Here is a 12604-nt window from a genome sequence, read left to right as displayed (position 1 = left end):
CTGGGTCTTCCAACATGACAATGACCCGAAGCACACAGCCAGGATAACCAAGGAGTGGCTCTGTAAGAAGCATATCAATCTCAGATATATCAGTCTCCAGACCTAAACACAATAGAGAATCTTTGGAGAGAGCTCAAACTCCGTGTTTCTCAGCAACAGCCCAGAAACCTGACTATGAAGGTATATATGGTGCAAAAGTGAGAGCGCGCAGATGCGATGTGAGCACTTGTAAAATATGACTTGAAAGCTTAGATGCGATGTGAGCACTTGTAGAATATGATTTGAGAGCTTCTGAAAAAAATCTGTATGCTACTCGTGTTTTTTTTTTTTCTTCACTTGAGTCACCTTTCCAGTACAACCACAACTCAGTGATTACAACCTCTCGGATCTGCCGCTGCAGTGTGCTCTCTCGCATCACACAGCGGCGAGTCTGCGCTCTCGAGTTTTGCAACGCTTCTTGCGATACATTTGGTGCAAAACTAATTTGTACCTGTGGACTTAGTCTGTGGACCTCTGAGCCAACAGGACGTTAGCTAGCTAGCTTTGGCTAACTAGCAGCCAGCCCGCTTCTAAATACTGTAAATAGCTTTTAATCATCTCAACCCTTATAACAGTCCAACTGAAACACTGGCGGTGAGCTCCAGGTCCTGCAGCCGAAGACGGACTGCAAGTCAGTGGGGCTCGGCCAGCGTGGAAACATCGCAGGAAAGCGCCGCTGCCGACCTAGACTTGATCTGATCTCCAGCGGGACACGGAGAGCTCCAGACCCGGTAGCAGCGGAACAGCCCCCCTGGAGCCCACCGCCAGTGTTGGTGTAATAGCAAGCTAGCGTTAGCGAACTAACCAACAAGCACACCTACAAAATAATACAATTTAATTTAAAAGTCAGGCGCTATACACACAGACGGCGGTCCGTCCGCGGCTGCAGGACCTGGAGCTCACCAGCAGTGTTTCAGTTTGACTGTTAAAAGTGTTAGGTCAACTAAAATGTATTTATTTATTAGCGGGGTTAGTTCGCTAACTTGATATTCCACCAACACTGCCGGTGGGCTCCAGGGGGGCCGTGCCGCTGCTACCGGTTCTGGAGCTCTCCGTGTCCCGCTGTAGATCAGATCACGTCGAGGTCAGCAGCGGAGCTTTCTAGCGATGTCTCCCCGCTGGCCGAGCCCCACTGACGGTGGCCCGTCTGCAAGACCTGGTGCTCACCACCAGTGTTTCAGTTGGACTGTTAAAAAGTGATGAGATAATTAAAAGGTATTGTATTTAGAAGCGGGCTGGCTGCTAGTTAGCTAACGCTAGCTTGTATGCTACATAAAAAAGCCGGACAGAGTTGTCCCTCATTAGGCGATAGACCCCCTGCTGTCCCCGGTCGTCCTGTTGGCTCAGAGGTCCACAGACTAAGTCCACAGGTACAAATTAGTTTTGCACCAAATGTATCGCAAGAAGCGTTGCAAAACTCGAGAGCGCAGACTCGCCGCTTTGTGATGCGAGAGAGCACACTGCAGCGGCAGATTCCAGAGGTTGTAATCACTGAGTTGTGGTTGTACTGGAAAAGTGACTCAACTGAAGAAAAAAAAAACACGAGTACAGATTTTTTCACAAGCTCTCAAATCATGTTCTACAAGTGCTCACATTGCATTTACGACTACAGATTTTTTTTTTACAAGCTCTCAAGTCATATTATACAAGTGCTCACATCGCATCTGCGTGCTCTCACTCTTGCACCATATATACCTTCATAAGGATCTCCTATCTAAATCTTGGCAAGGGTGTGAATAAGTGTATCTTCAAAGAGGTCAAAATTATTCCTTTAAGTAAACTACTAAAATATAGATGTCTTACTTTATGATTTTTTTGTTCTTTTGGGTTGGTTTTGAACTAATGGCTACCTCCGGCACAACACTGTTCATTAAAATCCTTCCTGGATTGTGTCTTTACTGTGATAAAACAACACCAACCTTTTATGCTGTATTGTAAAGTGACTGGTAACAAATACTCCACTATCCACTATGTAAAAGTATCTCTTTAATCCTCTCCACTTTGGAACTTCATACTGTTTTTTTTCTAACCATTTCCACCAACCAGCTGAAACTGTCTCAGCGGATTAATGAGTTGAGCAGTTATGACACAAAGATTTTCACTTGGCCTTGGGGGGCCCTGATCCTGATGTGTGTGTGTGTGTGTCTGTGTGTGTGTGTGTGTGTGTGTGTGTGTGTGTGTGTGTGTGTCTGTGCGCGTGTGTGTTTGCGCCTTTTTTTTTTTTTTTTACATTTGATAACAGTAATAATTGTTTTTTTGGCGCTGTAGAACTATTAAAAAAAAAAACACTTAAATCTTACTTCAATACAAAACACAAGTATATGATATACAAGAGGACCAGTATAGGAAATATTGAGCATGGCTAACATTGCAGTAACCTAACCACTACCATAATTACGTTTATGTACACGTTAGTATGAAAAGTGATTGGGCATGCTTCTCTATGTGCATGTGTGTGTTGTTATATAAGCGTGTGATTGTGCACATTTAGGAAGTGGCAGAGTTACCTTTCCTGTAGAAAGAGCCTGGGAGGAGGCTGTGTGTGTCACCCTAGAAGGTGGATTAGCGCTGTAAGGCTCCACAGTGCTGAAGGTCAGCCCTTATTCAGCCAGGAGAAAAGAGCGTTTTCGGTTGAACGCCAAAGTGAAGCCTAGCAGATCATAATCACAGCCAAAGTGAGTCACACTAATAACACACCAGTAGGACGTGCTGCCCACCTAGCTTATCCCTCACCTGTTTACAGTTAGCTGAGACGCGTGATGCCAGAAGTTGTATTAGTTGTGAACACATAATATTCAAAATAGAGGTCCATTGTGCCACATTGCTCAAACTTCATTAATAAGACTAAGACTTCTTTATTTGAGGTCTGTAACACACCGTCGGAGATCTAATAATGCACAACATTGATTTTAACCAATTGTCTAGACGCAGATTTATCAGAATTGTCCATTGGGTTGGCAATGGATTTGAACCTTCCTCTTAAGAGTAGATGAATTGAAACAAGATGTCACAATTATTTGACACTGGTAGTAGGAAAGTTTTAATATTGGTCCCCTTTAGAGCCAAGAAATTTGTGAGAAAAAAAAAAAGGCTGAACCAAGCCTTGTTATGTGAAAGAGCATCATTACGCAGATATATAATAGGTCTGACTGGATGGACTGCGGCGGCCTCCTAATGCAGAGATTGTCGTCAGTGTTTTGTCTGGGCTGTAACCATTATGTCTCGTCTAAGTCTCTTTTTATCCTCTGTCTTTCTTTCTCTCTCTTTATCTCGTTGACATTTTCTCAGAAATTCATTTTCTTCTATGGCCCACCCATCTATCCCTTTTTGTACGGAGGACCCCGGAGATGTCACACACAAAACCAACATTGTATCTCACTGTGGAGATGAACACAATCAGAAAGACTGGGCACTTATTCAAAATGGTGCTACAGTTGTACAGACTTGTTTCCTTTGGTTCTTCTACACAACAAGCAACCATTGACTTTAATTATACTTCCCCGTCTTTGGTGTATTCTAAATATGACATCTCAAATGGTTGAAGACCATATTTCATACCACTTCTTTCAAGTTGCCGAAGTAAACATTGACCAAGTGACTTAATGCCATTGCTGTAAGTGTAAGCTGCAGTGAGTGCCTCCATTGTTGCAAGGGATTACGGTATTGGCGCTCTGTCAAGTTTTGGGAAGGTGGCCAACAGGATTAATCCAGATTCTCTCCTGTAATGCCCTAAACATCCTAACATTAAATCACCGGCTCCTCAGATAACCTAAACACTCTGAGTGTAACAGTTACGTCAGATTCATTGGCGACTCAAAATGAAGGCTAATGTTGCTCTGTGTTTACTGAATGTTTAAATAGGCAAGTGTTTGCAAACTCAAAATTGTAATAGTATATAGACGGAGCAGATAAAAAGGATTTATTTTCTTCAAATTTCAAGCGTTCATATTCATTTCAAAATATAATACATTCATGTGATGTCAAGGAATCCATTCACGGTCAAATGCTTTCTATCTTTTTAACCAATGGAAGTAGAAATTTTAAACACAAAAAGTAACCAAATGCACAACTATCCACATTTTGCTTTGGCTATTAATAATGAAAGACTGACAAAACACATCATTCATTGTGTAGTCAACACTGCTAAATTGGGCAATTCTGCTGTCCATTACACAAAGATGACAGTAATGCTCTGCAGGTGTACAGTTACTGCAGGTAGGACTGTGTTTTTCCTCAAGCCTGGAGCCATTGGTCCCTCCCTAGCTCCGTCCTCTTTTTTTTCATCTAGGCTGAAATCCCAGATAGAGTCTGCTAAATAGCTGGGATCTTATGACACACATACACATACACACACACATGCACAGTGACCATCCTTTCAAACCATTCAGAAGCTCCATAGACTGCTGTGATGAATGTGAGTCTTCTTTTTAATGCAAGCACACAGAAAGAAATGCACACAGAATACAAACTGCATGCAAAGTGCCACATTGTTGTACACATACACACACACACACACACACACTTGAGTTAATGCTTGCTAGAAAAGAGCTGCAATAACAGCCGTGTATAACGATACTGAGAGTCTCAGGAGTCGTGGATATTATTTCTTCTATGTCATTTTCATTTATCTTGGTGCTTTTTGACTGTAGCCGGGGAGTCAAGAAATTTATTTAAAAAAGCTATCCCAGGTATTTAAAAAAAAAAATGACATGTCCAATATTATTTATAGTATATTAATAGGATCTTTTTCTGTGTATGACCTTCAATAGGTTTCTGTCAAAGCTGCAAATATTTCTGATATTTTAATGCTCCTGATGTGTCCAAATATTTCCTTCCAATTTTTCCACTTCCTCTTCAGGTAGACAGTGAGTTCAGTGATGAGAGGCAGAGGTGCATCATGGGAGGAAATGATGTAATAACAGTGTGTTTATTTGCACTAAAGTAAACAGAGTGATTCCTTAATGAAATCCAGGGTGGGACTGTTTACCCAGAGCTCTCTCGGCCTCTCTCTTTCTCTCTCTCTTGCCCTCTCTCTCTCCCTCTCTCTCTCGCTCTCACTCTCTCCTTGAACAGTGAGGGCACTGTACTGTGTACGGTGGCTTCTGGAGAGTGTGCTGGCACTGCATGTTCCTACACACGCACACACACACTCACTCACACACACACATACTGCACAGTTGCCACACTCATCTGTTTGCAGATCGTTGAAAGTATTATCTGTCTTCTGCTCAGCTAAATTTTTTTAGCATTGAGTCTATAATAAAATCAATCATGTCAAGCATAATACATATTCCTGATCAGGCTTTATGCATGCACAGACACCTCTGCTCTTACACACACATTAACCAACATCCAAAGACCTGAGGTGCAAAGCCATATGAAAGTTTTTTTTAAATAAAAAGTGTAACCAAGGCTTAAAAAGATCTTGATATGGATCCTGTTCAACACTTCACTCTGGAAAAAACACTCAATGGAAGTTTGATTTGACGTTTTGTAGGATTTCCGGTTTTTTTAGGCAGGTCTGCTTCTTCTTATTATCTGCTTTTTTTTAAAGTCCAGGCTAAAGGTGGGCAGTTAAAAATCTCAGTGTGTCTCTCTCTCCTTCTGTCTAACAGGATCCGTCCTCAGCTGGCCAAGGAGAAGATCGAGGGCTGCCACATCTGTACGTATGTGATGCCCGGGGAGCCGCAGTTGGTCCTGGGTAAGGACAAGGCCTTCACTTACGACCACGTCTTTGACATGGACACCCAGCAGCAAACCATCTACACCCACTGCACCGAGAGCCTCATCGAAGGCTGCTTTGAGGGCTACAATGCCACTATATTTGCATACGGACAGGTTGGTCCAAAGGCTTTCCTCTTGCATGCTATCAGATCAACACAGTGCACATACACCCTAAACGCTCACCCTTTCACATATGCTGACGTTTCTCCATTGCGTCGCTCCAGGGGGATGGAGCAGCAAGATTTATTGTAAGCATGTGATGAGCTGATTTTATTTCATATTAGGGAGGGAGTTAACCGGCCTCGCAGCTGCACCACCTCTGTCAATACACCATCAGCTGACGTGTTTCAACCTGCTCTCACCACCGCAGCTTTGTATTGGCACTGATAGTTTAGCCTGAGAGGGTGCTAAAGAAAGGGAGTTTATTACCCTTTCAAAGCAGAGTGGAAGCTGATAACTCTACCTCATACCAGAACATGGAAATAAACTGCAAAGTCGAAACATAATTGAGAAACATTAGGTGCTGGTAGGCAGACCTTATTTTTCTCTCCTGAGGACATAGCCACAGCTTGCTGTTTCTCCCTTGCTGTGTCCATTGGCTGCTGCCTCTTGCTTATATCGTACAGACAGATATGAGAGTGGTATTAAGCTTCCCGACAAGTAGACAAATATGTGTATGTTGAACCAGACCTATGTCTTTTTTAATAATACATCAAAAAGAAATAGAAGTGTACTGTTTTTACACATTTTCACGCCTATGATTAGCAGAGATAGAGGGAAAGGCACACCTTAAGTGCACTTTGCAGTGTACACTGTAATTTAAAAAGTCATATAGTTGCTTCTTAAGGTGTTTTTTTTGTTATTCCCCACTAATAACTGAACAAATTACACCTAAAAGACACATAAAGACCTTTGTAATGATACAATTCAACTATGAAAAAAGATGGGTTTTCTGCCACTCCCATGCTATTTTTAACAAGATCATTTAAGACAGAAAGACAATACCTCCAATAGAAGAATGTTGGGGTCACACTTGGGGTAGACATGAACCAATGGCCCCTGTCTGTCCTTATCCACTGGGGACATTGTGGTTACATATACCACTGATACCTCTTGTGTTGCTCCGCGCCAGCAACTTCCATTGCAGGAGGCATTATGTTTTCAGGTTTCCCATCCGCATTCTTGTGAACGCGATATCTCAAGAACCCCCGGAGGGAATGTCTTCAAGTTTGGCACACACGTCCACTTGGACTCAAAGATGAACCGATTTGATTTTAGAGGTCAACCTTTCTGGTTATTAAACGTAATAACACAGGAACAGCAGGGGAGACATTTGGTCAGATACTGATTTGGTGACACTAATTTTGAAATTTGTGGTGATTATATAAATCTTCTGTGCCAGGTTGAAGATGCGTGAAGCCTACACGTTTTACCGACAAATACACTTTTGATAAAATTCCTTCAAAATCCTCACCCGGGCCTGAGAAAAACACCCAACCACCCGCCAAATGCAGGTGAATGTCGCTATTGGCAGGTAACACTGTCAATCTACCTGACACATTGGCAGTTAGGCAATGAGAATGGAGTGATTCATTAGGTCTGTTGGTCTTTCACACATTTGAAAGAAGTCTGCCATTTTGTTGGATCTTAGCTAAAAATGTGGCGGCACATTACTGTAGTACAGAGGCCAGCTGAAGCCAACAACCGACAGAAAGAGGAGCATGAGTTAAAGAACAGTAAAAGAAGACGTTTTTCTACAAAGTGGACATTGGCGGCAACGGCATGGTTGGTGAGGGGCTGATTTATGAAAGTCAAATCCTTTTGTAATCAAGACTATATTCTTAAAATTAGAAGCAATTAAGGACCAGGAGTCATCAAAAAGCCACCTACACACGATAAGTTGTAAACTATCACAGACTGCGCTTCTGGAGGAGACCGCTCCAGTCAAGGCTGTGACGTCCATGAAAGCAACAACATCCAAGCCTATTGGATAAAAAAGAGTGTATATTAGCCTTTATTGCATCTTATTTCTACTGCAGTGTACATTGAGAGAGAGAAAATAGAAAAAGCAAGCATCCTGCTTTTCATCTGTCTCACAGCGTCTCCGGCTGCAGCCGTTAAACTTTCCCTCCGCGCTTCTTCTTTCTGTTCTTTATCCTCTCCTCACATTATTCCTGCTGCCCTTGTATTACTGTCAAGGAGCCTTTCACAGGGCGCAGAGAAGGCCACACACACACACACACACACACACACACACACACACACACACACACAGAGGAACATGTGTACAAACGTAGTAATCACACAGGTGTGGACTTATAAAATAATAAAACCATCACACACACACACACAAACAGTCTTTCTCCCCCCCCCCCCCCCCCCCCCCCCCCCCCCCCCACACACACACACACACACACACACACACACACACAAACGTCAGGGTCTCATCCATGCAATTCGACAGGGAGCAGAGGGGTGACGCCTGAATTTGAGCTCAATGTTGCATTCCTTGTTTGTCACCACAGCGACCACCCCATCCCCTTTGGACTCCCCCCTGCCCCCATAGAGAAATTACTCAGAGCTGCACCCCAGCCTCGGAGTCCCAGAGACTTTTTAGTTTAGTTGAACAGTTAAATGAAACCACATTAGAAACACACATAATAACAGCCAAATTAGACCATTACTTTACCATTCGGTAAAGTAACTGCATCTGTCTTCTCCCCGCGTCCAGACGGGTTCGGGGAAGACCTACACCATGGGAACCGGTTTCGACGTCAACATCGAAGAAGACGAGCTGGGTATCATTCCCCGGGCCATCAACCACCTGTTCAGAGGGGTCGAGGAGCGCAGACAGGCAGCCACCGAGCAGGGCAAGCCTGTTCCTGAGTTCAAGATCAACGCACAGTTCCTGGAGGTGCAGAAACACACACAGATCAAAACGTTAAGAAACTAGGGGTTTTGTTTCAAAATAAAGGGGCACTAATCAGCACTGGGTCTGAGCTCTAAACTCAGGACATCCACCAGTCCACTTGGGTTCCATTAATTAGGTGTAGCTAGAGCCTGCTGACGGCAGGAGGTCAAAGGTCAGCAGGGGGGGGTGTTCCAGATGACCCTATGGCCATTAAACTGTCATTAGCCTGTCCCTGTGGGCAGCTCCTGGCTTTATTTTTAACTGCCAACGAGCGGTTGCTAACAGCTGGTAAAGAAGCAGCTGAGGGGGGGGGATAAAGTTTGGGAAATGTAGTAAATTACAGTGCTAAATTATGTAATAAATTACACTGACTATTCATGCAATAATGTGTCTATTAGCTATTATGTGTCTTATCTATTGCATCTTTTATTATACACACTCTCCAGTTATACAACGAGGACGTGCTGGACTTGTTTGACTCGACGCGAGACATTGAGGCCAGAAAGCAACGATCCAACATCAAAATCCACGAGGACGCCAACGGAGGCATCTACACCGTCGGGGTCACCACCCGCACCGTCACCTCTGCGTCTGAGGTCAGCCTTAACACCCAAAAAACTGTTTTCTTCTACACAATCTTCTATCTTTGTCCAGCATTTTTAGCTGTATTAACTAAGGAAAGGCTTTAAAAAAAATGTATCAATGTAATCCCATCCTAATAAACATTTCCTGAAATGGTTTGATACTCCATTATTATTATTATTATTGTTATATTAAAGGTTCAGTTTACTCAAATAAAAAAAAACAACGTCTTGTGCTCTCTATCCATGGTGATACAGTAGTATAGGCTGTATTTTCACGTTTTCGGACATCTACAGTTAGGTTCGAAAGTTTGGGCACCCCAGGTAAATTTGTATTGATGTGCTTAAAGAAGCCAAGAAAAAAATAGAAAAATCTCCAAAAGGCTTCAAATGACTGATTAGACATTCGTATAATATGTCACAAAAAGTTAGATTTTATTTCCATCATTTACACTTTCCAAATAACAAAAACAAAAAAATGGCGTCTGCAAAGTTTGGGCAGCCTGCAGAGTTAATACCTTGTACTGCCCTCTTTGGCATGTATCACATCTTGAAAACGCTTCTTGTAGCCAGCCAAGATGCTTTCAATTCTTGTTTGAGGTATCTTTGCCTATTCTTCCTACCAAAAGTCTTCTAGTTCTTTGAGATTTTTGGGCTGTCTTTCACACACTGCTCTTTTAAAGGTTTATCCATGGATTTTCAATTATGTTGAGTTCAAGAGATTGTGAAGACCATGGCAAAACCTTCAATTTACGTAATCCACCGTGGATTTTGAGGTGTGTTTGGGATTATTATCCATTTGTAGAAGCCATCCTCTCTTTAACTTCAGCTTTTTCACAGGTGGCGTCCAAAATATGCTGAAATTCTATTGAATCCATTTTTCCTTCTAGTCGTGGAACGTTCCCTGTGCCATTGGCACTGATTGATCCCTCCCATTAAATTCTGTGCCCTTTCTTCTCCAAACGTACCTTTGCTCATTCCGGCCGAAAAATTCTATTTTAACATCATCGGTCCACAGAACTTGTTTCAACAATGCATCAGACTTGTCCATATGTTCATTTCAAACGTCAAATGCAGATTTTTGTGGTGAGGACGTAGAATACGTTTTTTTTCTGATGACTCTTCCATGAAGACCATGTTTGTACAAGTATCTCTTTATAGTGGAATGGTGTACCACAGCTCCAGTGTCTGCCAGGTCTTTCTGGATGGATCGTGCAGTCAAACTTGGGTTTGGACTTGCTTTTCTCACAATCCTGCGAGCTGTTCTGTCTGATATTTTTCTTGGTCTTCCAGATCTTGCTTTAACTTCCACTGTTCCTGATGACGGCCATTTCTTAATTACATTCCGAACAGAGGATATTGGCATCTGAAAACGCTTTGCTATCTTCTTGTAGCCTTCTCCTGCTTTGTGAGCGTCAATTATATTCATTTTCAGTTTTCAGACAACTGCTTAGAAGAACACATGGGGCTGATTGTCGGGGCAAGGTCAGATGAGTCGGGGCATTTAAAACCTTAAGCTTGACATCATCTGGTCTTTCCAGACGATGATTGAGAACAATCCATGACACTGTCAGGTCTCAGCTTTCCCAAGGGGGCGGTGCATGCTAGAAACTCTGCAGTGTGGCCAAACTTTTGCAGTCCCCATTTTTTTGTTTTCTGTTATTTTGAAAGTGTAAATGATGGAAATAAAATCTTACTTTTTGTGACATATTATACGGATGTCAAATCTGTCATTTGATTCCTTTTGGAGATATTTTCTTGGCACATTAATACAATTTGTGACCTGGCGTGCCCAAACTTTCAAACCCCACTGTATCTATGTGATTTATCCAAATGGTGGGGGTGAATTGAATTAGTTTTTGCTCACAGCACTGAAAAAAGTGTTTTCTTTTGTTTCCAGATTCTCCTTAACAAATCTCGTTGTCCCATTGACATAATAGACAGCTCCTTTTTTAATATCATTCAAAGACCCTCACCCAAAGATGTCTGTGTGTTTTGTGGTCTTTCCTCCCTCCTTCTCTCCTCTTAACAGATGATTCAGTGTCTGAAGCTGGGCGCTCTGTCTCGCACCACCGCCAGCACTCAGATGAACGCCCAGAGTTCGCGCTCCCACGCCATCTTCACCATCCACCTGTGCCAAGTTCGAGTCTGTTCTCCCGATAACGACGTACGTGCTCGAACACACAGCAGCGGATCTCTGCCGCCACCTGTAACCTGAATGACACCGTCACTTTGCTAGATTGAGATGATCACCACCTGCAATGTCACAATAAAATCCTTCAATTGTAGCACTTGCTGGAAAAGCATATCATCTAATATAAATTATCCATTTGTTCTCTTCCAGGATAATGTAACAGACAACCGGCTAGCTAACAGCTCAGAGATTAACGAGTTTGAGACGCTGACAGCCAAGTTCCACTTTGTGGACCTGGCTGGTTCTGAGAGACTGAAGAGAACTGGTGCAACAGGAGACAGGGCTAAAGAGGGCATCTCCATCAACTGTGGGCTGGTGAGGTAGCAAAGAGCATGTCTGAGTCTGAATTGGATACATTACCTTATATTACATAGTAAAGTGCAGGCATAGGTGATATAGTCATGTACTATGTTTGTGCATGGGATCCATAATGGATTCCATTGGCGTGTGTGATACAAAGCAGTGACTCTGTCATTCTACAATTGCATGTCAACATTTACCAGCGTTGGGCGCCCAGATAGCTCAGTTGGTAGAGCAGGCGCCCATATGAGGGTTACTCCTTGACGCAGCAGGCCCCAAGTGGACTCCAACTTGCGGCCCTTTACTGCGTGTCATTCCCCCCTCTGTTTCCCTTTTCATTTCTTCAGCTGTCCAATCAATAAAGGTCTAAAAATGCCTGAAAGAATAATCATAAAAGTTTATTTTTTGGCACAATAGAGCCCCCAGGTGGCCAAAACATGAACTGCATATTAAATATCTCTCCCGAACATAAGTATGATTATATATTGCTGTACTAAATTACAAGTAATGGTATTGTTTCACTTGCTATTTGACTAAGTCCTGGACTGGTTTTTACCCTCAAATATCCAATCATTAACTTTTGTTGTTTTTTCCTGTCTCACCTTAGCTTGCTCTGGGAAACGTCATCAGCGCTCTGGGAGACAGGAGTAAGCGCTCCACTCACGTGCCTTACAGAGATTCCAAATTGACCCGGCTGTTACAGGACTCGCTAGGCGGCAACAGGTTGGTAAACATCGTGCAAAAATGGATGTATATCTTTGACAATGGATCACAAACCAAGTACAGTATTTTGATGCTGCAAACATTGACGTACCTGAAATCAGTGATTACGTTATGTCCAGATGTGCCATCAGT

The 12604-nt window shown here is 42.8% G+C and overlaps 1 protein-coding gene across 5 annotated transcripts in view; it reads left to right on the top strand.

The window, feature by feature from the left end:
• LOC117938961 (kinesin-like protein KIF21A) overlaps nt 1–12604 on the top strand; it is a 41973-nt gene that overhangs the window by 9248 nt on the left and 20121 nt on the right. For all 5 annotated transcript variants that reach the window (XM_034863957.1, XM_034863956.1, XM_034863954.1 and 2 more), the window contains exons 2-7: nt 5655–5877; nt 8495–8677; nt 9121–9270; nt 11288–11422; nt 11600–11764; nt 12357–12472. In XM_034863957.1, the coding sequence (XP_034719848.1) occupies nt 5655–5877; nt 8495–8677; nt 9121–9270; nt 11288–11422; nt 11600–11764; nt 12357–12472 (972 nt within the window). The remainder of the gene's footprint in view (nt 1–5654; nt 5878–8494; nt 8678–9120; nt 9271–11287; nt 11423–11599; nt 11765–12356; nt 12473–12604) is intronic.

Source organism: Etheostoma cragini, chromosome 23, assembly GCF_013103735.1.
Source record: "Etheostoma cragini isolate CJK2018 chromosome 23, CSU_Ecrag_1.0, whole genome shotgun sequence".
NCBI classification, from domain to species: domain Eukaryota; kingdom Metazoa; phylum Chordata; class Actinopteri; order Perciformes; family Percidae; genus Etheostoma; species Etheostoma cragini.
Note: the sequence above shows the minus strand (reverse complement) of the source record. Positions and strands in the feature narration are given on the sequence as shown.